This window comes from Stegodyphus dumicola, chromosome 4 (assembly GCF_044657685.1).
Source record: "Stegodyphus dumicola isolate Sdum_Otavi_A_Nest chromosome 4, ASM4465768v1".
In the NCBI taxonomy this organism is placed as follows: domain Eukaryota; kingdom Metazoa; phylum Arthropoda; class Arachnida; order Araneae; family Eresidae; genus Stegodyphus; species Stegodyphus dumicola.
The window spans coordinates 93,357,192-93,382,743 of NC_140771.1; the positions used below are offsets into that span (position 1 = coordinate 93,357,192).

Below are 25,552 nucleotides of genomic sequence, written 5' to 3' on the forward strand. Positions count from 1 at the left end.
ATGTTTTTCGCATTGTGATAAAACAACGGTACCTAGAGCCATCAAGGTTTGCATAACGTAATCTTCCACCCAAACATGGGCATATGGGAGCTCGAATTTTGAATTAATTTTATAATCTAGTTTAATTTTTGCGAAACTAACGAATTTTTAATTAACAAGCTCAATGATTACAAAGCAAGCAGTGGCAACACTGTACGGAAAGAAGCATTTTTATCTTCAGAGCGCGAGATTTTAAAGATGAAATATTTTATGTGTTTGAAAGAAAGATTACTCTGTTTTTAAATACTTTGTGATTTTGCTGTTGAATTTAATTTTATGTGTTATTATTTAATAAATAAAGTAAACAACAACGCGTTAATAATAAAAAGATGGAAAAAAGTTTTGTAAAGCCATCTTAGTAAGAAAACAGAACATTGATATTATGAACTTACAATAGTCAGAAAGTAGGAAAAAGGGGAAAAAAATAAAAATTAATAAAGTTGAAAAATGTATGATTGATCTGCAAAACTTATGTAGCCATTTTTTTTCGTCTACTGAGCGCTTCTATACAGAAAGCGATGAGATATCACGTTTGTTTCTTTTGTATTATGATACGTCTAATTACGATTTCTTTCGTATTTTCCCGTTACAAATACTTTATAAATACTAACTCATTTTAAAAGTATCCTCAGGTATAATTTTCAAGTAAAAGAAATCTTTTAGAATCTAAGAAGTAAGCTTTAAGCTTTCGCACTGTGAAACTCTGATCAGTAGGTGAGGTGAGGTACCTAGAGACGTCACGCAATATCCAATAGGCTCCCCAAAAGGGTTCGTGTCGGCATTTTGTCCCCCGAAGCGATGATCCAGCCCTTCGCTTTCTCTAGCCTTGGACTGGGGGGGGGGCAGAGATCCTAACTCCATATCCTGGTACTGATGAATTATCGCCCACCACATTTTAGTTCAGATGATACTGTGGAGTAACCTTGAGTCTCTCCACACACAGAAAATGTGAGACAATTATCTATACCTTCTTCGAGATTCGAACTCTAGATCTATCCACTGTCAGCCTCGGTTGCGTACGTGCTTCGTTCGAACTACACCAGAAAGGCATGCAGTAAGAAGACAAATGCCTCACATGCTAACTACTAACGAGATGTTTTGGGAAGCAAAAGACAGATCTTCCATAACTTTCCTGGTATATCCTCCTTACTTTACGACTTTCGATACATTTAATTTTAAATGAACATGAGATATTTATTTACGTGGAAATTGTCAACCCATTCATAAGGTTAAGAGTGAGCTTCTGTTGAAAAACACTGACTGTATGTAGTAAGAAAAAAATTTTAATTAGCATTTCCTAATGAAGCACTATATAAAAAAAACAAAAAAACTGAAATTCTTCAGATCTTATATTACTTTTTTTTTTTCGATTTACATACACATACAGGTTTCCAGAGAATTTGGGTTAATGTTCCTTTGGGCTAAAATATTTAAAAACAGGCTAGCTTTAGAATTTTCGATAGGCAATCTCGCGCGCTGAAGATAAAAAAAAAAAAAAAAAAAAAAAAAATCCCTTACAGTGTTTGCCATTACTCGCTTTGAAATCATGGAGTTTGTTAATTAAAAAATGAAATGCACAATAAAAGAAATTCGAAATTCAAAATTGGGCCTTCCAAGTGTCCATATTCAGGTGGAAGACTACGTTATTAAAAATTTGATGACTCTAGGTACCGTTGTTTTTTCACAATGCGATAAATATGCATATATTCATGCAAATTCTTCTTTATTTATTATTTTTTTTAAATATAATACAGGGCGATAAGATTTGTTGGCTACAATCTGAAAAGTGATTCAGACTTTTATAGTGATTCAACGCAAAATCTCGTTTTGAGACTAATAGTTTTTCTGGGCTAACGCTCCTTTGGAGTAAAAAGTGCATTATTCAATGTTTAGAGGTACAGTTCTTTACTAATACTCAGAAGTACTCAGAAGAACTTAACTAGAATGTTAGCAATCAAAGTTAGAACTTTACTACAAATTTCTTATCAGGAATCTACTGCAATATGCCACTAAGGAAATTTATTTTTAAATGGGGGAAAATTTTGAAAAAATTCAAAATTTAACGATCGCCCAAAAGGATTCTTTTAAACTTTAGTATGGTTTATCAGCACAGATTATGAATTATGATAACTCAGGTGGGATAGCAATTCATTTTATAGGATAGTAGATAAATATACATCTATACTAATATAGGGACGTTATATATTTTCTGTGTATTTAAAAAGTGAACAAATATGTAACGTCATTCCATAAAAGTAATTAACTTTTTTAATTAAATATATCATGAATGAAATGCATTTTTACTTAAATCAATCAGACTGGAATTTAAATGGAAATAACATTTTTAAAAAATTCTTAAGAACTGTACATAAATATAGCTTTAGTTTTTTAATCCATAACATGCAGATTAAGTTTGAAAGATAAATAAACATCTTACATTTCGCAGAATGACAACAGAGTTAAATGAAATGCGAAACAACCGCATTTACATTGGACGACAATTAAAGTGAATCAATGCGATATCATGTTTCGAGACAGATAGATCTTTTAAGGTTAAAAAAAAAGCGAAAAAATTACTTGACTCTTATATAAGATTAACATATATGATTTACATTCGAAAAACGTTAGCAAGTAACTTCTAGTGATAAAAATCTGAATGATCAATAATTTTCATCTTAAATGCTCATGCATCCCGTGCCAAACAAAGGAGTTTTACAGTCACCGTACCGTATGCGAAAATATTATTAATGTCCAGCATATACTGCTTTCCTTCAAATTATTTTATTTCATTCGTAGAATTAATTAATAAAAGTTATTAAAATTCGGAAATGTTAGTTTACTAAATCGAATTATCTAAATAAGGAATAAAACTAAATGTATGAATCCAATAAAACACATGTTATTTGGAAAGAATAATACATGAAACGGCCATATAGTTTGAGAAATATATTAATTGCTTTGGATGTAAATAACCTAGACAAGAGCAATTTTTGAATTAGAAATCCAAACATACTATCTAGTTTATCTTTCAAATATAATTCTTCACGTTCAGTTTTGAAAGCAAAACTAAAAGATAATCATGAGAAGCTTCTTAGGGCACATAAGGAAAAGAAGATTAATTTGTGTTTATTTTTAACGATAAATGATTTAAAGCACATTTCTAAATAGTCTAGACACTTTCTTCCCTGGAGTTTGAGACTTTCAAATATTTTTATCTATCTAGTATTGTTTCTAATCTATATATGAATTTTGTTACATGATAGCACAGAATTGCAATATTTAAAAAAGTAGTTGTAAACTAAATTAAGTTTATTACAGCATGTATTTTTACTCTGGACAGAGTAAAAATACATGCTGTAATAAACTTTTCATGTTGACTTCTTTATTTAATAAATTAAAAACTAGTTAGTTTTAAGTTCATTCGTTTTGCATTTTACTGCATTTCCATACTTTTTAAGCAAACGAATTTGAATTATTTCAGTGCGATAAACAAAATTATATTGTGTTTTATTTTATGATTCTTCTATTGGATTTCTTATCACTTATTTATTTTCAATTAGCGGAAGTACCCGATGTCAGTTAAGTGAGATTACTCTCAGAGTAATGCATCTAACAACAGAGAGAACGATATCGCTGTAATCTTTCTCTAATGACGATGCAAAAAGTACGATTCATAGTCATACATTTTTCAGTCTAATGCCATATGGAACCCACATAAAAAATTTCGATAGAAAAATAAGCTAATACTCCCTCATTATATCAGCAACAATGGCACGCAGTTTCTAATGAATTTCGTCTTTTTAATCAAATGGTCGTAAAAGCTCAAGTTCCATCCAATATGTTACCTATATTCACTTTTAGTTAATTAAATGAGGCAAAAAATTTATCATAATTGGTCAGAAATCAATAACGCGAACAAGCAAACATATAAACAGACATTCTTCTTTATATGTATAGATTTTGTAAAACTTATAAATTTTTGATTAAGAAACTCTACGATTTGAAAGGTAGCAGTAGCAACATTTTTTAAAATAAAGCATTTTTATCTCCAACGCGGCGAGACTGTTGCCACTCGGGAAAATGAGTACGAAAATTAGCGCTTTCAGAGTTTTTAATTAATATTTTCGCTGATTAAAGTCATAGGAAGATAAGAAGAAACAAATTGGCTTCTCACGAATTTTTGGATTCGGAAATAATGTATTTAATGTTTGGCAAAGTTATTTTTATTTCATCGTAAAACTTAGAAATTTTTTATTAACAGACTCTAGGATTTGAAAGCGAGCAGTAGCATGAACGTTCGAAATAAAGCAGATTTTCATCTCCAGCTGGCGAGACTGTTGCCACCTAGGAAAAATAAAGGCTAAAATTATTGTTTTTTCGAGTGTTTAATTAATATCTCTGATTTTAGCTATTTTTGGGGAAAAAAAGTGGACGTTGAACCTTTTCAGCACCCAGAAAAGAATTGTAGAATGTTTGGTGACGATAGCTATAGTACTGACTTAGTTATTAGCGAACAAACAAACAAACATACAGACTTTCTTCTTTATATATATAGATAAATAAAAAAAGCAATTATTAAATTGCTTTACATGTAATTCTCTGTCAGCATCCTTATTTTCTTGGTATTGAGGGAAAAGTGTACATGAATATTTAAGAGTTTGTAGAGACATTAAAATTTTTTTGGAGGCCGGAAAGATGGAAAATATGAAACTGCCTTCGCCGAGAATCGAACCACGAATCTCTGAAATATCGGCTCAGTGTGCTAACCACTACATCACAGAGGCACGCTAGGAAAGCGGGAGAAATACCTTACCGTCACAGTTTAAACTTAATAATAATATTAAACTGTGACGTTAGCATAGATATTAAATGACTAGATGCGTAAGGTTACTTGACTACCAAGTTAATTACATTAGTTTTAATCCTTCTGTTTCGCAAATACTTAATTAATTCTATGAAGAATAGAAAATTTGAGACTGATACAGTTTCAGACACTTTAAATTTTTCGTTTGGTAAATTTGCAGACAATTTCGCTATAATAAATATTATTCGTTATAAATTAAAAAAAAAAAAAATGTTAGTACTATAAACATTAACCATCATACTATCCAAATATTATTCTCCAAAATTCTCAGTAGCTCACCAGAAACACATATTAGCTTTGTTATAATTTAAAAAGACACAACAAGCTTTTACCTGGATGATTCTTATATATTGATATAGTAATTTTTACTTTCTTAAATGTATTGGCACTAAGGAAATTTATTTTTAAATGGGGGAAAATTTTGAAAAAATTCAAAATTTAACGATCGCCCAAAAGGATTCTTTTAAACTTTAGTATGGTTTATCAGCACAGATTATGAATTATGATAACTCAGGTGGGATAGCAATTCATTTTATAGGATAGTAGATAAATATACATCTATACTAATATAGAGAAGTTATATATTTTCTGTGTATTTAAAAAGTGAACAAATATGTAACGTCATTCCATAAAAGTAATTAACTTTTTTAATTAAATATATCATGAATGAAATGCATTTTTACTTAAATCAATCAGTAAAGTTGAACATATACATATTGGACAGATGGTTCAAAGGCTTTAAAAGCTCTTACGGAACGAAAAATGAACTGAGAAATTTTGTTATTATTATTGTATTATTATTACAGTTTTATTATTTATAGTATATTTTAATATTCTTGTTAGCCCAAACGGGGCTATTTGTTTTCAAATGGAATTTCCGTCGAATCACTATAAGGGCGTCGTTTCATTTTTAAATGCGTCGCGTCGACTCTTTTGCCATTCCGTAAAATGTTATATATTCATCTTTCAAACTGAATCTGTCTGTTTTGGACTAACAAAATAAGCTATTTCAAAGGAACAGGTGGGGCAGTTCTTAAGAATATTTGTTTCTTATTTTTGAATCTGATCGATTTAAATAATAAAAACGCATTTAATTCTATCTAATTAAAAATATTTAATATATTCATAGAATTGCGTTGTATATATATGTGTATGTAAATTTTATTATTTATTTCATATTTTGTAAAATTTTAATGAATTTTTAATTTACAAATTCAACGAATTGAAAGCGAGTAGTTGCAACTCAGTACGGAATAGAACAATTTTATCTCCAACGCGCGAGACTCTTCATCAGAAATTCTCAGAATCAGAATCAGAATAAGACATGCTGTTTTTAATATTTTGTGATTTTCCTGTTGAATTGAATTTTATGTGATTTAAGCGCGAAGAATATGATATTTAATAAATAAAGATAACACAAAAACTTTTACTATAGAAAGAAAATAAAAGTTTTCTAAGTCACCTTACTAAGAAAACTGAACATTTATGTGGTGAACTGAGAAAAGACCGAAAAAAAAAAAGAACTAGAAAAATATATGCCAACACTTAACACTGCATCGGTAATTATAAACAAATAATGCTACTTTTTAAAGTTTTGTGATGATTTTGCTGTTGAATTGTATACAGTGTAAGTGCGAAGAAAACGATACTTAATAATACAGCTAAAGGGGCGAGGAGGTTAGCAAGAGTGATTGCAAATGCAAAAGCAGATTGGTAAACCACGTACTCAGCGAGAGTGTAAAAAAAAACCTTAATAAACTCTTTTAGGCGACCTTGAAATATGAAACCTTTCAAATTTTTTAAAATCTATATTTTCACTAAATTAATAAAACATTCAAATATATTGAAAACCAATGAGTATACGAGATATAAATTTAGTACAAATTATTAGTATGCGAGTATTATTATTAATAAAACGTTTTATTACTACTAAAATTATTAATAATTATTTATTATTAGTTTTATTATTAATAAAGTATAAATAATGAATATTACTCTATGAGGATAAATATGAGTACATCATTTATACTTTGACAATTAAATGCATTCTGATAATGAATACATTTCAGAAAAAAAATACTGAATCCCAGTCTAATCAGATTATAGATATCCAAAAGGACTAATACAATCATGTAACACAATAAATAAAAACGCACCAACATTTTGTTAGAATATATTTAAGTAACTGATAACTTAGTAAGTAAAACAATTAAAACAGTTTTAATATTCCACTGATACATTATTTAAAGACTTTTTGGCTAATATTCAAAATGAAATATATTAGGTGACCTAAAAACGTCCATACTCATATACTTCGAAGCGATATATAATATATAATCCTCTTAGATTCATCGATAATATGCTATATTACTAAATGAGAAACGTTATTTTCTACTACCAAGCTGAGAATGCATTACCATCACGTTCACATTATTTTTTTTTCTTACTTATATACACCTTTTAACAAAGTGGTATTTAATAAAACCACCATATATAATTTAAGCCTTCTGCTGAGGAACCTGCTGGCACCAGACGTGCTAGAGACGCTTCTAGAACATTTTGTTCATGGCATATTGATATACATCTCCATAAACCTTTCGGGGAGCAAAGAACAGCTGCTGCTAGATACCCATTTGGGAAGCTTTCAGCAACAGCAGCACACGATTCACTGAGCAAGAAAAAGAGAAAACACCACGTGCCCTAGAACACAGCGAGGAATAACCGCCCCTCCTTTTATGCTAGACCATGTGGAATTATCTTCAGCTATTCCCTACTTAATTGAGGCGTTAGGAGAAGGTTCTTACGGTAAATGGCAACTTCGCATGCATCCATCTTCGCTTAAGGTAGGCTTAGAAAGCGCCAGCATGTATTTTGTTTCTCGATTCTGTGTTCAGATAATGGAAAACATGAAACGATTTGAGTTCAGGTAATAACACCTTCTTAACGACTTCATGTTCTTTTCCTCACTTTGGCTGATGTATAAATCTCCCCAGTTTTTCGTTGCATATTTTTTTTAGATTAAATGCACTATTTTGCTTAATTTTGTTTCTTTTTTAAAATAATTTTAGTGTTCAAGAAAATATATGTATTAAGAAATCAGAGGGTCTTTAGGTAACTCACTTTGTAATTACACTTGCCGGTTTTATGTAATAATTATCAAATATAATGGTAACATTTATTGCATAATTATATTCTTTGGTAATTATAAAAGCTCCGTAAGAATTGTAATTTGTAAAGGATCTTCAGTACTGATATTTAAGAGTATTAACGTATAATTTTAAAGGCAATATTCTCCTTCTTCGATTTATTTTAACTTTCAGGCATGCAGTATCCTTGTACTTTGCAGACTGTGTCTTACTTCCACTCCCATGAAGAAGGAGGCAAAGAAAATTAACCTTTCCTTTTGAAAATTCTTTTCAGTTTCCTTTCATTTTATCATTTTATGTTGTTCTCCTGTCAATTTACACCGTTATTCATTATTTCCAAACATATATCGCATTTCAGTTTCAGCATTTTATTTCAATTTTGTTAGTATCTGTCATCTTTGGATTTACTTTTATTGGCATTTAGCATTTTTGTTTTTGCTGCAGATTATTTTGCGTTCTCCTTGAGTGCTTTGGAAAAATTTATTAGTTTATTTAGTTACTTATTTACTGTGATTTTTAAGATGAATGAACGACTTTTGTTGTGTAAAGGACGGGACGCTAAATAATTAATCTGAGATCACTGTTTTGACTTCGACAATTTATTTTCAAGCATTTTCCCAGTTTCCAAATCTCTAACGTTGCCCACGAACGAAACCGAAACGTTGAGTCAGACACGAAGAGAACACACTGCCAACTCCCCCACTAGAAAGAATGTAAGTTACTTAATACCTTTCTGGCCTTTATATCTTCATGTACATTCACTGATCTTATTTATATTATTTTCTATTTTATTTTTATATTATTTTTATATTATTTTTATGTTCTCTGTGATTTGTTTTTGCAAAGTTTGCATTATTTATCTTTTTTATAATCTTCTATGTTTATTTCAACTTTACTTTGATTTCGATTTCATAATGACAATTTCCAATGTTTAATTTCTACAAATAATATAGTACTCAAATACATAAAGATGATAGTGTCGGGGACGATTACTCGAGTTTTACAAGATTTCTCTACAGTAATTGATTTTTACTCCAAATTGAATTGACTAAAATGCTTCATGAGAATCAGTTCTTTGAGTAACAACTATTCGCGGAAATATTTGGCCTGACTAGAATTGCCGGTTTGGCTTTAACTTATAACTCGAGTAAAGACGAAACACTTTCATATTTACGTATTTTTATCAATTATTGATCATTGAACGGGAGTTGGTTTGTTCCCCTTGAAAAGTCAACTAATTTCCGATCAATGACAATAATTACATGTTTTATTTTTTACTTTTACAATTGTAATATTATTCCTCGTGATGATTTAACTCCAGTCCCCGTTAAAACATTATTAACATTTTGCTTTCAAATTACTTCAAAACATCTTTCAAAATATAACTTACCAGTATGGATGCACACTTTTAAAATAATTCTACTTTAATTAAACTTAGGAGATAATATAATCAATTAATCAATACTGTTTAGGAAATAAATTATTATTAACTAACTTTGCAGCAATTGCGCAAGTAATAATAACTTGTATTCGCACTAAATGGATTTAAGTTCATACAACATTATATATATATATATATATATTATATTATATATGTAATGATATTTTTAAATCAGTTGAGTAAATTAAATTCTAATGATATTCCTTAATAATGTGTTGGCGATTATCTACCTAAATTGCATCCCTGTTCCTAAATATTGGCGAAATCCTTTCTTTATTATAAATTATATTAACCTGTTAGCACCCGCCAAATCGCCAAACTCACGAATCCGTCATATTACATAAAGTCCTTAAGAACACTCCTGATGAGGAGATAGCGTCACCTAGTGATTTCAAATAATATCGCTGATTGGATGAGTACCATGATGTACACATATCTATAAATAGAGCTTCTCCTAGAGGTACAGGAGGAACTCTTGTGAGATGGATGCTAAAATAAACGTATCACTTTATATTCCAAAATTTGCCTCATTCCTGTTGCCACGGCTGCACAACACAAATAATGTATGAGAAAATACATTTCATGTATATATATATATTTAAAAGAAACCGCTTCCCACCAAGACAATTTTTTTTAAATGCAAACTCGAATTCAGGTGCAAACGTAAATGTTCAATATCATGGCAACTGTAAATATAAAAATAAATAAATAGTAAATAAATAAATAAATAAATAAAACTAAATTTTGTGAAAATAAGTCTTAGGCGAAACGCTTGTGACCTGTTGGGTAGAGTATTTTTAAAATTATCTGCGTAACATTAGCTAGTTTTTGCTTTTGTTTTCAGTTTTGAATGTCCTAATTTCATCATAAATCATTTTAAGCATATATAATAAAGAATATATTGTTGTGAAAAGCCCGTATGCGATGAGATTGCTTCCCCGCAAAGTGGAGTTATTGTTACCAGAAAGTGGCACTGAAAGTCAGGGTTGCCAGATTTGGCGTGAAATCGCCCATTTGGCGACAAAATTGACTATACGCCATAGACGGAGCAAGAAACATTCTAGAACGTATTCGAACAATTTCCCGAGATTATTCTCAAAGGTAGGTTAAAGCTATATATACCCTCTATATTCTGGTAGTATCTATTTTGAGTTCGATAGTGTCTTGGGTTCAGAGATTAGTTTTGGAGCAATCCATCGAATCGGAAGCTCTGCTTTAGTACTTTCGGTGAAGTTGTCTTCACAGTTATAGCATGAAGGCTGTAATGCTGATTGTTTCAGTGTGTTTATTGTAGCTTTTTGACGACTGTAAACGTGTCTTTCGAACAGTCCTATGTAACAGTGATTACTGGCGAAAAAACTGTGTTTTGATTTTTCATCAAGTGCTATTGGCGATTACTCCACATCCACAAACCCGTAGAATACAACACTATCTGTGCAATATTTTGTGAATGATACGATGAAGAATTTAGGACAGAAGACACAAATAATACATGCACACACACACACACACACACAAACACACATGCATATATATTACTCATAATTACTTTATATATGCCATATTTTAATGCGCGCTACTTAATCAGTCGTAATGGCTGAATTTAAAGGCATGAAGACGAGGCTAACAAAACTGAATTCGAATACTCACACTATTTATTTTTCTACACATCACAGCATTTACTGTAGACAAGATATTTTTAGATAATAAGTTAACTATAATAATTTTTATGTACACGGGTTAAGAAACAATACTACGTAGGAGGACATTTAAGCATAGCAGTGCACAGATGTTTTGCAGGGTAGGAGAATTTAAGAACAGGAATGTCGTAATTGCTCGCGAAGAAGTATTTATACTAGGCAAATGCACATGTACAACTAAGCTGGGATTAGTTAATTTTAGGTTTTAGTCCTCTTAGCAAGCAGCGTTATGTAAGCGTTATGTAAGCGTCATATGATTTTGGAAAGATATCGAACTTGGGGAAAAGATGAACTTAGGTGTTGGTGTATTGGTGTATTTAATTATGGCAAAGCACACTAGGGCTATTTGCCTAAGGGAAGGGATGCCTTCGTGGATGACTTTCTAAGGGAAACTGGCTCGTATACACGTTACACATGAGAAAAACGACGAAAACGCCCATTCAGCCAGCCCGTTCGCGGGATTCCAACCTCGGACCGAACTACCAGTGTTCAGCGACTTTACCGCTCGGCCGCTGGTGAGCCGATGAACTTAGAGGAAGAACATAAAATTTAGAATAATCAATTTTGAAAATGCTAATTATTTCTTAACGTAGCCATCGTATTTTATTATATCTTATGATATTCCCCCTTCAAAAGAAAGGTTGAGGGAGCATTTCAAGAAAAAAGTACTAGTGAAGTTTCTCCAAACACTCGTTAAAGAAGTATGCGAGTGCTTTTCCTCTTAGGCACTCAGAGAATACTAGCGGTTTGTCCTTATCTTGAATATTTTTTGCGTTGCATTTTTGTTTAAATAGTAGAATATAATTATCTACAGGAATATAACTTTTGGATCCATCGAAAATAGAAAATTGGAATTTTGTTATGTCGACAGTGGCTATTTCCTCCGTATTTGTTGACATGACTGTCTTGGATCTTGTATTCATACTCCAAAGACTACAAAGTTTTTAACGCGCTAAAATTTGAGAGCATAAAGCACAAGCAAAGAAAATCACTGAGTTGTCTGCCGATGAATAAAGCGTTATCCACATGACTGTTCTTGATCCACTTTACGACATAGTGATAAAAGTTACAAGCTCTTTGCGTTGACTCACATGGAAATTAGAAATAAATCCAGGGAACTTTTTCCATGCACAACAAAGATCCTGTCGACTCATAAATATGCTGTAATATTTTGGCAGGCAAGCACTGGAAATGATGAAGCTTAGCAATCTGGTCACATCAGAGTCCGGGTGTGGTCATGACCAAAGTGGAAAACAACAGAATTGAAGACACAGAAGAATTTAACTTTTTATCTCCATCTCTTTATTCAATGCAAATGGCAAATCATTCAAGATTACGTACGCGGTAGTAATTTGAACTAAATTGTATTAACTTTTAATTTACTGCGACATACTTATAAACAAAGGGAGGCAGATGAGAAGAGCGGCAGCATAGGTCTTAAAAGCAGTAGAGGGAGAAAGCGGTTTTTTTTTTCCTGACGCAAAATGGCGCGAATTCTTCATTTATAGGAGGGGTTACGTAATATGCCCAAACGTGAACTAATGGCTTAAGCGCTAATGTTTAACATTTGTATAAGAAAAAAAAATAATTTTCTGACTTTTGCGTTGTCAAGAAGAGGTATTGTCATTAAGACAATAATATCCCTTCTTCCTCGCAAAACTATTTTGTGTCTGCATGCTTAAAATTAGCTAAGACACTAAATAAATAATTTAAATAATATCTGTGCCTCTGAAAATTAAAAACGCCTCCCCTACAAAATGGATTTTGCCAACCAAATAATAAAAATGATATGCAAAAAACCAAGTTATTGTAAAATAATATGATGATATGCAAGTTATTGTAAAATGATACAATCTAAGAACATATTCTATACATATGAATAAAAACAATTTTAATAATGGTTATTACATCTGAAATTAATTTATTAAATTGAGATAATAAATTAAATTCGCATCTAGCTTCAATGGTGAGAAATAATTACAAAAGGAGATTAAAACTAATCCAAAGACTAAATTACCTACTATTAGAACAATTGGAATAAAATGACGTCAGAAGTTACAAACATTAAGCTTGGGAGAACAGAATGTTAGTTCGGTTGCTATTAGCGAATGTTAATCTCGTGATGTGGTATTGACGAGACAGACGGTATTTAGAAACTACTTAAAAATATTAATTAATATTATTTGCTGCCCAAAGTAAGGAAAATTGAAAATAATAATTTGTAAAAAATTGAAGCAATCTTCACGCTAATCGCATAAATAGCAACTTAGGAAACAAAATGCCATTTAGTTTGCCAAAGAAAGTTTCAGAAGTTTTCTTTTTCCTTTTCACAAATTTAAAGAAAATCGTAAAATTTAAATTTATACACTATGAAATTTAACTCACAGATCCTGCAAATTAATAAAAGGTTGCATTAGGAATTTAAGTTATAATACGCTTATAACTTAAATACTATTACTCTTGCCAATAACTGCAAGATATTTAGTGAATATATTTTTCATATTTGTAATTTCTCTTAACTATGATCCTTCGAATTAGACATTAAATGCGAAATACTATTTATCATCGAAAGCTAGTTATGGCAAAAGTATATCCAATAATTCTTTACGGAATCAATTCCCAAAACTCCCAAACATCGTTGCTAATCCCAGTATATTTTAAGGTAATGGATATTTGCATCTCCAGCCATCCGGTTAGTGTGCGAAGCCTCCGGTATTTCTCTTAATTCAGTTTCAAAACATAATGTAATCTGCTTAATCTTTTAATTCCCTAATTGAATGTTTCCTAACAACAGTCAAACATACCGTACGTTCACTTTAAACACTACCGCATAATTTGTTTCTAAAAGCTGCTACATCTGCTGTGTAATACTTTCGATTTTGAAATTCCGCATGTGTTACTTAACTGAATTAAAAGGGAATGTGGAGCGAATAAGAGTATCGATGATTAAAAATTTGTTTTTGGTTTCACTTCGTTTGTGTTTGTTTACTTTATTCATTTCTTCAGTTTTTGCTTGTAGTTTGCTGTTAGTGAAACAAATATTAAATTTGTTTTTTCCTTGGTGTGTTTAGATTTCCCTGTCTTGCGTTTTGTTTAATTTGTTAACATTTCTAACGTTGCTAGTATGTCGTTTGCAGAGCTCATCAATTGCTTTAAAAGTTGAAGAACTCGAGTACTGTATTTTCTCTTATATCGCAAGGAATTTAAGAACTTGAGTGTGAAACTTTTGCGATACCATGAGAAATGGGGCTTCATACAAAATGACGCTTACGCAGAATCGACACTACAGAATCGACCTTGCTCAGAATTTGCTGTGCGTAGAGTTGACAAGGTGTACATTCGGGCTCTGTCGCTGGTATGATACCGGCATAAGACATGATAAAAAATTAATTTTGATGATGTTGATATAATGAGTATAATACGCATTTGCAAATTTACAGAATCATGACAGGGATACAACCGACACTTGCATATCGTTTACTCGGCATAGGAGACGCTACTGCAGATATGACATCGGCATGGACTAAACATGCCGAAGAATCGGCAATGGCATAAGATAGATATGGTGTAAGATCGACATAGGCCTAAGGCTGGCATTGTGTAAGATCGACACAGGGATACGATCGATACTGACCTAGCGTAGACAAGTTTTGCAAATGGCATATAATCAAAAGGCTAAAAGTTGATAAAGTTATTGGGCTTAGAAAATCGGCATATCGAATTAGAATCGAAAGTACCGCAAGATCGATACCATCGTAGAATCAAAACTAGTTTTTGAGCTAATATCAGCGGGTGTTAGCAGAGATTCTGTCGATCCTACGTAGGTATTATCCCATGCTATATTTTCGTGTATTGCAAAAGCGTACCGTTGGATTACATGCGTGTATCATTGGATAATAGTTTTACAATATGCGGTCCGAAAAATTACTTATTTTTAATACGGTTACATTAACAACTGAAAATACTGTAAAAATTATACATACATTTCTTATAAATTATGCAAGCATACCTTTCAGATTATAATAAATATTTTCTGTTCAAATGTTATACAGAATTTTACTTTTTGAGTGGTATTATTTTTGGAAGGATTCGTATGACACATTTACGATTAGTTTAAATTTCTGAATTTTTTAACAAAAAATCAAAAACTGAAACAAAAATAGTGTAATGGCTAAATAGACAAAAACGTCTGATTCAGTTTCATAAATTCCAGTATAAACACAAAATTCTTGAAAAATGATTTATTTTTAAAACTTAAACATCAAATTTACAAGAGAAACTACTTGTTTTTAAAACCCGATAAATTATTCTGCTATCATTTGCGATTATCAAATCTCGCATTAATTATCACAACATCCATCTTGTAATGATTAGGCTTAGTGTTCGGCAATGCATTGTAGTTTCATTTCATATTATGTCAAGCATTTTTTATTTGTTTATTTCAATTTTATGAGTTAAAGTTCTTTATCCTGACTCTCCAGAAGCTGGTTTCTGTCACAAATTTCTCCGCCATGTAGTCCTTTGTTATGTCCTCCGTCATTTGCCTCTACGGTAGGCACCGTTTAATGCAATCGTGGTTAATGTTATCATTCGGATATTATAATCGAATTGCAGAAGACCGGCCAGTTTGTACAGAAACGCTTGAATAATAAATACACCTCTTATTGCGGTCAATTAATTTTATCAATATATTATAGAATTAATTTTTAAATTGAAATAATACCGTGAAATAAAAGATAAATTCGCCGAAGAAGGCCGAAATATAGAGGTACAGAAATATAGAGGCCGAAATATAGAGGTACAGAAATATAGAGGCCGAAATATAGAGGTACAGAAATATAGAGGCCGAAATATAGAGGTACAGAATGTTCGGAAATTCTGATTGCATAGAAATTCCCGAATGACACCGAGTAAAAAAATAATTCGCAAAAAGTCTTGTTTTTGATTTCAGGCTATGTTTAAGTCTTGGAACCGTAGCTCAGAAAATATAATAAAGAACTTTTTTAAATGTGCCGACTTTTAATAAAATGATGAAATAAAGGACGCTGAATGATTAAAAGTATCTCCAATTAAAATGAATTGTGGGAAATTTAGGCTTGGACGGATATTGGTGGAAAAACCCAAGTGACAGAAGAAGATATTTGCTCATTGCTTTGTGAAATAAAATTTTCCTGCCGGCTTTTATAATAATTGAGTTTTAATAATGTTGCGCGAGTAAGGGTTCATAATAGATTGAATGCACAAGTCCGATAAAAAATTAATAAAACTTATTCTTATCACAAGAGATATAAAAAAACGCTGAAATTTTCTTCAGAGATATTCGTACAAGTGTTCAAAATATCAGGCATTAATAATTAGTAGAACGCATATACGTTAAATAGAACGCAATACATCAAGTAGTTATACTTTAAACCACTAAAAACGTTCAAATACAACGCTGTTCAAAGAGAAAGAAAAAACTAATTCAGATATTTTGGTTCGCACCGAACTACACAAATCGTATTAACAGTTACTAAGCAACTGGGGCTGTCTCTCTCCGGATTTTTAAAACTTTCAATCGGTCGCGAGAGAGTTCTAATAATTTTGCTTCTCGAGATTTCTGGAAAGCAAAAGAGTAGAATTTCGGTTACAGTTAATACAGTAGTTAATTATATTTATTCAATTTCAAGACAAATAAAAGAGATATCCATTTATTCAATGTGAAATGCCACATGCTCTTACATTTTTACTTTTTCGGCGTAGCTTTCTCCTAAAATTTATCACGCGCTGAATTTCATGGGGAAATAAAACAATTTTTATTATATTATAATTCTACTAAAAATTGCTAAGTAAATACAAAATTCGTAACATTGCTCCCTTCCCAAGGACGGCACCTTCCGGGCAATACAATCCCTGCACAGAAAGCCGTACTTTCACCTAAAGCATAAATGCAGTAATACGCATTACAGCCTGTTTGGGCCTGTGTATGGACCATCTCAAAGTGTCTGTAGTTTAGGACAGAGTCCTTTCTGTCGAGTCGGATTCCACAACCACACGTTGTCCCCTTCGTTAAATCGATGTCCAGTAGCTCTCGTGTCGTATCGAGGCTTCATCTTCTTCGTCGAGACGGATTCTACAACCACATTTTGTCTCCTTCGTTGAATCGATGTCCTGCAGTTCTCGCGGCGTATCGAGTCTTCGTCTTCTTCATCGCCAAGTTGATTCACTCTCGTGCAAAATTGTGCATCACTTCAAATTGGGCCTGGGGGATATTGGATGTATTCCTGAGGCTATGAAGGTGCGCCCAAAAGGCCCAAAAAGGATCACAAGGAAGACAAAGGTCACGACCGATGAGCATCTGGGATGACGAATAGCCGGTAGTTTCGTATATCTCTTCGATGCTAGTATGATTTCGGCAGCTTTCTGAGCAGGGTCTTTCAGAGAAGGCTTTGGCGTTTCCAGGCGAGGATCACTTCTGATAACGGATAGTTATGTCCTCTGATGCTAAAAGCTGTTTGTTGTTTTCGAAGTCCAAGGAAAATTTTGTTTACTTAAAAAGTCCAATCTGAGTATGCAAGGATCTGTAATATCTACCACATATGCCGTAGGCGTATGTGGTAGATATTTAAGTAGGCGTGATAGTAGAAGGAACTTCCAAACGTGATGTTTACGTTTAATTTCCCATCTATGTCGATGTATTCACCAGACGCAGTCTGGAGGGTAACACAGGATGGCGTCTAAATTATTTTATCTTTAAATTGTTGAGCTAAATCTTTCCGAATGATTGTAACATTAGCTTCTGTGTCAATGATAATACTGCAAGGAACTCAATCGATATGGCCATTGATGAATAGTTCATTACTGTTGCCAGTCACTGCAGAAGTCTTCAACGTTTTAAAAAGGATTTTCATTATCGGGAAAACCTCCGCTCCTCGATACGGTCATTAATTTGTTTCCTGCGTCGTTTCTGGGAAATGGTCTTATTTTCCGTGCCCTGGGATGTTCTGCAGTTCCTTCGTACGTGGCCTTCAGCTCCGCAGTTCCAGTACTTTGGTTTCTTGTCACTCTTTATCCGTCTCATGGCATTTAATTGTGTGTTTAAATAGTCTTATCTTTTTTCTATGCTCTAGAGTGTTCTGAAGCTCCTTCGTATGTGGCCTTCAGCACCACAGTTTCAACAAGCTAAGGTCGGTTTGTCACTATTCCGTCTGAAGGCATTGAGTCGTCTGGTTACATCGTTTGTCTTATTTTTCTTACCAATGGGTGTTTCGCAGTTTGTTTGTACGTGGCCTTCAACACCACATTTCCAACACTTTAGAGTCAGTTTGTTCTCACTCCTATTCCGTATCAAAGCATTGGCTTTCTGGATAAATCATCTAAATGAGCCATAACTCGATCCACTGGCTCGTGGACTTGCGTAGCTCAGATATGTTGGCGGTCTGATTATTTTTTTTAATAAAAGTGCAATTTATTTTTACTCAGCCTGCAGATGCCAAATGATTACGTGTAAATAAATACGCAAAATATTTAAATAACCTTTTAATGTTGGCAGACTCATTTTACACCGAGATTGAAGAAACAGTCACTTCATCTACTAAAATGACCATTAAAAAAGTTTTCTGATTTTTTTTTTACCTTTTAATAACTCTCAATTAAACTTATGATGGAAATATGGATTTGCGATGATCCGACGTTTGCAGGCTGCAATCTCGCAGTGAGGACAGCAGTTTTCTTCTGTGTCCATGATCTTGTGGGTCGAACAGACGTCCGCTGCGTAGAAACTGAATTATAGACCTTACAATAAAAAGTTCAGTTATGTCTCATGGAAAATATCCCAATGTATTTCCCAATGCGAGTGTCGATTGGCTACTGTGTTACTGCAGATAGCTATACATTTCAATTTTACTTAATGAAGAATTTGGTAGAAATTTTTGAGACTTGAAAAAAGATTACGGTAGAGTCTTCGTAGTGATAAAATGTATAACCTATTTATCACATTCCTTGATTTATATTTTATAGTTCACAAGACTACAATTACTGCAATGTCTGTAAAGATCGTATCACACATTCAAAACATTTTGGAAGACCTACTCTTTAGAGACAGTTTTCTGCTTTTTCATCTGCGATCTGAAACAGGCAATCACAGTGGATCATTTTAGGGTTACCATGTAAAAGGGGAAATAGTTCTCCATTACAAATGAAGATTGATGAAGGGGAATTCGATGCTGATAGCATATTGGTTGTTGAAAACGAGCAGCGTAATTTTTTTGCGAATGAAAGAAAAAGTCATGAGTCTTTATTTGAACGGTAAAGTATGCAGAAAAATTAATTGAAATAATTGTTCGCCTGCAATAAATGGATGTATGGAACTAACCTAAGAGATGTTAAACCCATATGTCTTTCAAAATAAATTTAATTTGCGTAATATTAAGTATAATATATTGAGATTGAAAAAATTCAAAATAATCTCTTCATGAATAATACAGTTCTTCGACAGGTAAAATAGTATTTCTTGAACTAATGTTACCATTTCAAAAATCAATTTTATTTTTCTTTAAATAACTGGAAAAGAAATTTTTTCTAAAAGAAAAAAATGAAGTTTAATCAATAATCCATTTATCCCTGAACCTAGTTACTAAATAAAAAACCAAAGTTTCATAATTTTTCACACTTGCAAAGATAATTCAAGAATGAAACTAATGCTGAATGATATATTAGCAATGAAAGCTAACTAAACAGCTTATTGCTCATCATCATCACATATGACATTATTTTATACTCGTAAATGGCACGTTTCTTATCTCCATTATAGGCAATGAAACGTTTCTTGTCATCATGTCTTATCATCCATTAGCATTACTCAATATCAAATTTTTTCAAGTACATGAAATATAATAGAGTAATAGCATATTTCCTCCCGCACTTTTCCTCCTCGCGCATTTGCCCTCGTAATCTTATAGCACCAGGTTCTGAAAATTAAAAAAATATTTGCATAATTTTCCCCTTCGTCAATGAGTTCAGAGAACGAGTTTCCCTAAATTTTTAATTTTATTCGTCCACGTAATGATTATTTTTGACTTGCTGACAAAGACATGCTCGCAAATACCTGCAAGCATCACGCCCAGCTTTTCCTTTCTAACTGTTGAACTCTAATCCAGCCTAATACAAGAACCGACCCATCACAGCAAAGCAAACGCGAACTAACATTCAGTCAACGATTTTGCTCAGACAGCTGCACATTCACCTTCTCTAATTATTTATGGATGATTTTGCTTAAGTCACAAATAAGAATGGGGTGATGTTCCATTTACAGGGAAGTAGAAATAATGACGTCTTATGAGCTATTGCAATGTTATAAGGTATTTTCTCCCTTCTTTATGCATGTTTTCGTGGTATACCGGTAGCACATTCGGCGCGAATTCGAGAGGTCCAGGTTCGTGTCTCAGGGAGGGCGTTGCTTATTTTACATGTTTACTGCTTCAGAATTCATAATGACTCTACAAACAATGTTAATAATATAATATATTCTTATTAGAATATAAGTTTCTTTTAAAAACAATATTATGATGGTTACCTGTACATCCATGATTACTTTTCATTTGCTATATTCTTACTGTGACCGCGTCCTTCGGATATTACATTATTTCCATAATTTTCCCTCTCGATTTTTAGATTCTAAAAGTAGTAAATGACAGGACGAAAACAAGCAAAGAAATACGGTGCAAATACTTTGACCTTGCTTGAAAGGTTTTGCGGCAAAGGATTAATCTGTACTAAAAATTTTTTGGACGTTTCGTAAGAGAACTAAGAGAAAGAAAAAGTTCTTCACACACATATAGATGCAAAAATAAACAAATCTCATCGAACAGCGAATTTAATTGAAGATCAAATTACATTTTCCCAGTAGCTGCAAATTTTTCGCCGGATTTAAATGATGATCGGATTACATTTTCCAAAGTCCGTGCGTAATTGAATAAAATGACAGCATTCTTAGTTTGTGAAGTAAAGAAAGAAAATTAAATTTAAGCATTCAGCTTTTAAATTCACAGGAGTTGGAACTTTCTATTATACCTACACCGTATTCAAAGGCACATTTTATCAGATTCCTGAGAGAGATGAACAATGCTAAGAAAGAAGATAATTTCTTTCGCTAAAACTTAATTCATTTTTAAAACTGTGAAGAAACAGTTAAAGTAAAAAATAACTTATGAATATAATCAAATATTACGGACAAGGAACTTAATTTATAAAAATACTGTAAATAAAAAGCAATAATAAACTAATATTTTTGCTAGGCGCAAAATCAGTAATCTTTGTTATATATTGGTATAAATACAGATTTTTAGAATTTTTTATTATCAAGATGCTTTGATTAAAATATTTGAATCATATATATATTAGAAATTTGCGCCTTGTCTCCTGTTGCGATTTGGAAAACCGTTTTTCGCAAATTGTGTGACAATTGAATAAAGCTTTTCCATTAAAAAAATGATGTTGCATTAAGTAAAACATCAGTTATAAAACACGACTCTGAATTAAGTACAGTTATTATTTTAATTACGCAAAGTTTAAAAAAGGGAAAGTTTCAAATCATTCTAACTCAATATAAAAAAATGAGCAAATGCATAAAAGAAAATGTTTGGAGTAGATGAAGATAACGAAGATCACAGATTGATTGATCTTTTTAATATAATCGCTTGACAGTGAAGAGGAACTAATCAGTCTTCTCTTCGATTTTATTTCGTGGAATATTGTTTAGAAATTCGTTTTTTAAATTCCAATAAGATGACCACTAATTTAATTAACATAAATTTACTCTCCCTAATTTCAATTTTTGAAAAACAGTGCTTATCAGTAATCTGAATTAAAACAAAAAATCACTATTAAGTATCGGCAGTTTTGCGGAAATGATTGAACGGATCACATACGAACAAATCCACTAACTTTGTTAATTGTTATCTCTTTTTTGATTCTTAGGACAGAAATCAAACTTTGAATTATAACATTAGAATTTTGATTTTAATGCAGTTCTAAATAACTTCAACCTTTAAAAATCAATTTGAGCCATATACGGGGGTAAAACGATATGATTTAATTGTCTCATCATGCCAACAATAAACTAAATTATAGATATTATGTTTTTGAAAAAGACGCAAAGCTGTTATTATTGTAGTGCCTGGCTTAAGAATTGTTGTTATTGTTTGTTGTATTATTGTTTGCTTGGAATAATGTGTAATCGAGATGACACTTATTGATGGTCATTAACATTCTCAGTGATAATGCTCTCAGTAACAGATCTCATAATCCCTGAAGGCACATTTAAAAAATTTATCGCCTTGGTCTACCTTCTGTCTATGTATTTTCTTTACAGATATGCTGCATATGTGAGAATAAATCTAAAGAATTAATTCGGCTATTAGTCAAATTAATTTTTAAATGAAAGTGTGGTACCTATGCTGGGTTTCCCATCACCGATAAAATTTTGGAAGTTTCTTACCATTCGATATTTTTCCTCAAAATGAGGGGAAAAAATGATGTACACGATTTCACAAATATTGACTTTTGTTAATAAAAGAATTATGTAACAAATAATAAAAATACGTTAACTGAAACTTCCACTGATAAGTAAAGTCTGCTGACATTAAGGGCAGAAACATCTATAAAGAAGATCCAAGACTAACTACTTTTTTTAATGTTTCCATGCACTTTCTAGACGTACTTTTACCAAACGTACTCCTGGTCTTCAAGCTTTACAAGACCACTGTTTTAAGACTAAGGCTTATTGTCAATATACATTAGGATTAGTGACATTTAGAAGCTTATAGCGTAAAGACTGATACAATAGAATAGCGTAGAAAAGCGTTTTTGTTTCCTTGCAGGTCCTCTTTTAATACAGGAAGTGCTAAGTTTTCTTAGTATTTAAATATTTTGTCTTTTTTAAAAAGTTAAAAATTCTTCGCACTTTATTTTCATTTATTTACCTTTTTTTTTTCTCCCTTCACAATTTTGTTATTAAGTTTTCCTCATAAAATCTCACTTGCGTTTTTACACTATAAATTATTAAAAGTTTACTCCAGCTAAGGCTATAGCTTTATAGTTCTTGTATACAGAAATGTTCACGTTGCATTTAATTTGGTTTTAAATGATACTAATAAGCAAAATATAAAAATCAAATCTAATCGCTGTTCGTTTCAGTCATTATTTTCATATAATATAGGATGCACTCTTTTCTTTTTGTCTATTGTAAGTTGTAAATTGCAGAAGAAAATAACATTTTAGCACCTTTTTTTATATCAATATACTGATGAAATTATTTTAATGCCTACAATATGTTTGCAATAAATGTATGCGAAAAGATTAAATATATATGAATAATTAATTGACATCATACATACTGGAGAGTAATAATTAATATGGAGTACAGACAACATTTAGCTAAATGGCGTTTTTATATATTCGCTTGTCCTTGTGCTTTAATATAAAGTTTGAGATATAAACGATTATTTTAAGAAATATACAAGCTGCCAAAGCAGTATTGAAGCATTTTACAGGTTTCATGTAATTCATGACTATTGCATGTTGAATAATGATGGACATTCATGTACAAATTCATCTTTACGTACACAAAAATAATGACATTCAATGAAATATCCAATTGATATAATGCACTTTTTCTTGAAATGTGTAAAATACAAGCATAATTTGCATTATACAACTAAAAGTGATCAAACGATTTCTGATACACAAAATCAAGATATTGCATCTTCATGGTGAATCATGAGCTTTGCACAAATTGAATATCTGAGTGAATTTCTGCAATATAAGATTTGATTTCAGTATATAAGGACTCAAAACGATTTGTTACGGCTCCGAAGTATCATTTGAAAAAATCTGCTAAGTGAAGAATCACCGGCCTTTTAGAAGTAGGGCACATAATCGTGGAAGCTTTGAAAAGTGGAAAACATTTGAAGACTGACAGTCTCTAAGCTATAGAAACAAATTCAGAACTATGGAACTGCTGTAAGGAAGGCTGGATAAGATCGAAAACTAATAACAATATCGTCACTGATATCCATTTTTATTGTTTTATGCTACAGTTTTATATCACACGGAATACTCTTATATGTCTTCGGTACTTACGTATTATCCAAACCACCTTGGCGCAGTTTGGCAAATTTTGAAAAGTTACGAAAGAAAAGGAAGAATTACTCTTATTGTTAAAAGCTGCATGCGCATACATATCTATTTTTTTAATTTTCAACTGAATATTTATTAAGGAAAAACGATCAATAAACCTAATTACAAGCGGATTTTTATTTTGCTGAAATAGAAATTTCGTACTATCGTTTTGAGGATTCGAAGCATTGTTCCTTTAGCAACTGTGCGTCAAAATACAGTATTCCTGCAAAAATTTCATCTTTGTTTTTTTTTTTTTCTATTGCTAGAAAATCTCAGAAGCACAAATTTGAATACCGAGTTTGAGACAAAAAATGATTATAATTTTTTTTCTAGAAAAGTAGTTGGAACTTGGAATAAAAAAAAAGAACTCATTCAAAAACGGCGACGTTCGAAACTAAACAGTATTTGCCATGCGCATAGTTGCGTGAATGATTGTTATGCGCGTGCCTGAATATTTATATGCGCGCGTTATTAGACTGGCGTATTCTGAAACTTTGACGATTTCTACGGTGCTGCTAGCGATAATATCTAAGCACCTTATTTTCTTTGTTTAATATGTTATGATGCTATCTGTCAATCCACACAAATTAAAATTCACAGTTTTTGAGAAATCCGTGATTTCATTAGATGTAAAGATAATTTTGGACATGAGTGTAATATCAAGGTCTTTGTGCATTCTTCATTAGATAATATAGCTGGTAATAGGTAACAAATACATACTTTAGACATTTCCTTTAGATTGAGAATATCTTTCCTAATTTCTTTGAATATGTTTATCCAAAAAATACTTTCCTAAAATTATGGGTTTGTACTATTTAGCATACAGTTTGAAGTGATGAAAAAAAAAAAAAAAATTGGAAGTTGTAAAGCTTATTGTCTTACCTGCATATCCATATACCTTCTCATTTCTTTGAGAACTGAAGTTAATTCTGTTAAAGAACGTAGTAGATGATCCGAATCTGAAAATTAAAACAAATTATAACTATATTTTCATCGACATAGTAACCAAAACTACTTCGTAGGAAATACTTAAAAATTTAAATGTAAGGCTAAATCGTTATTAACTAAATAACTTATCTAAATTTTAGTGAAATGTTACATTAAATGCAAACTAATAGATGTTTAGTAAAATACGTGTTGCTTTAGTAATTAACGCATTTAACAAGAAAAATAAGACAATGATACATTGTAATAAATGAAAGTG

At 31.7% G+C, this 25,552-nt stretch overlaps 1 protein-coding gene across 1 annotated transcript in view; it reads right to left on the reverse strand.

Moving 5' to 3' along the window:
- LOC118188342 (cartilage oligomeric matrix protein-like) overlaps nt 1–25,552 on the reverse strand; it is a 1,186,180-nt gene that overhangs the window by 361,548 nt on the left and 799,080 nt on the right. The window contains exon 5 of the mRNA XM_085815229.1: nt 25,231–25,307. Within this exon, the coding sequence (XP_085671355.1) occupies nt 25,231–25,307 (77 nt within the window). The remainder of the gene's footprint in view (nt 1–25,230; nt 25,308–25,552) is intronic.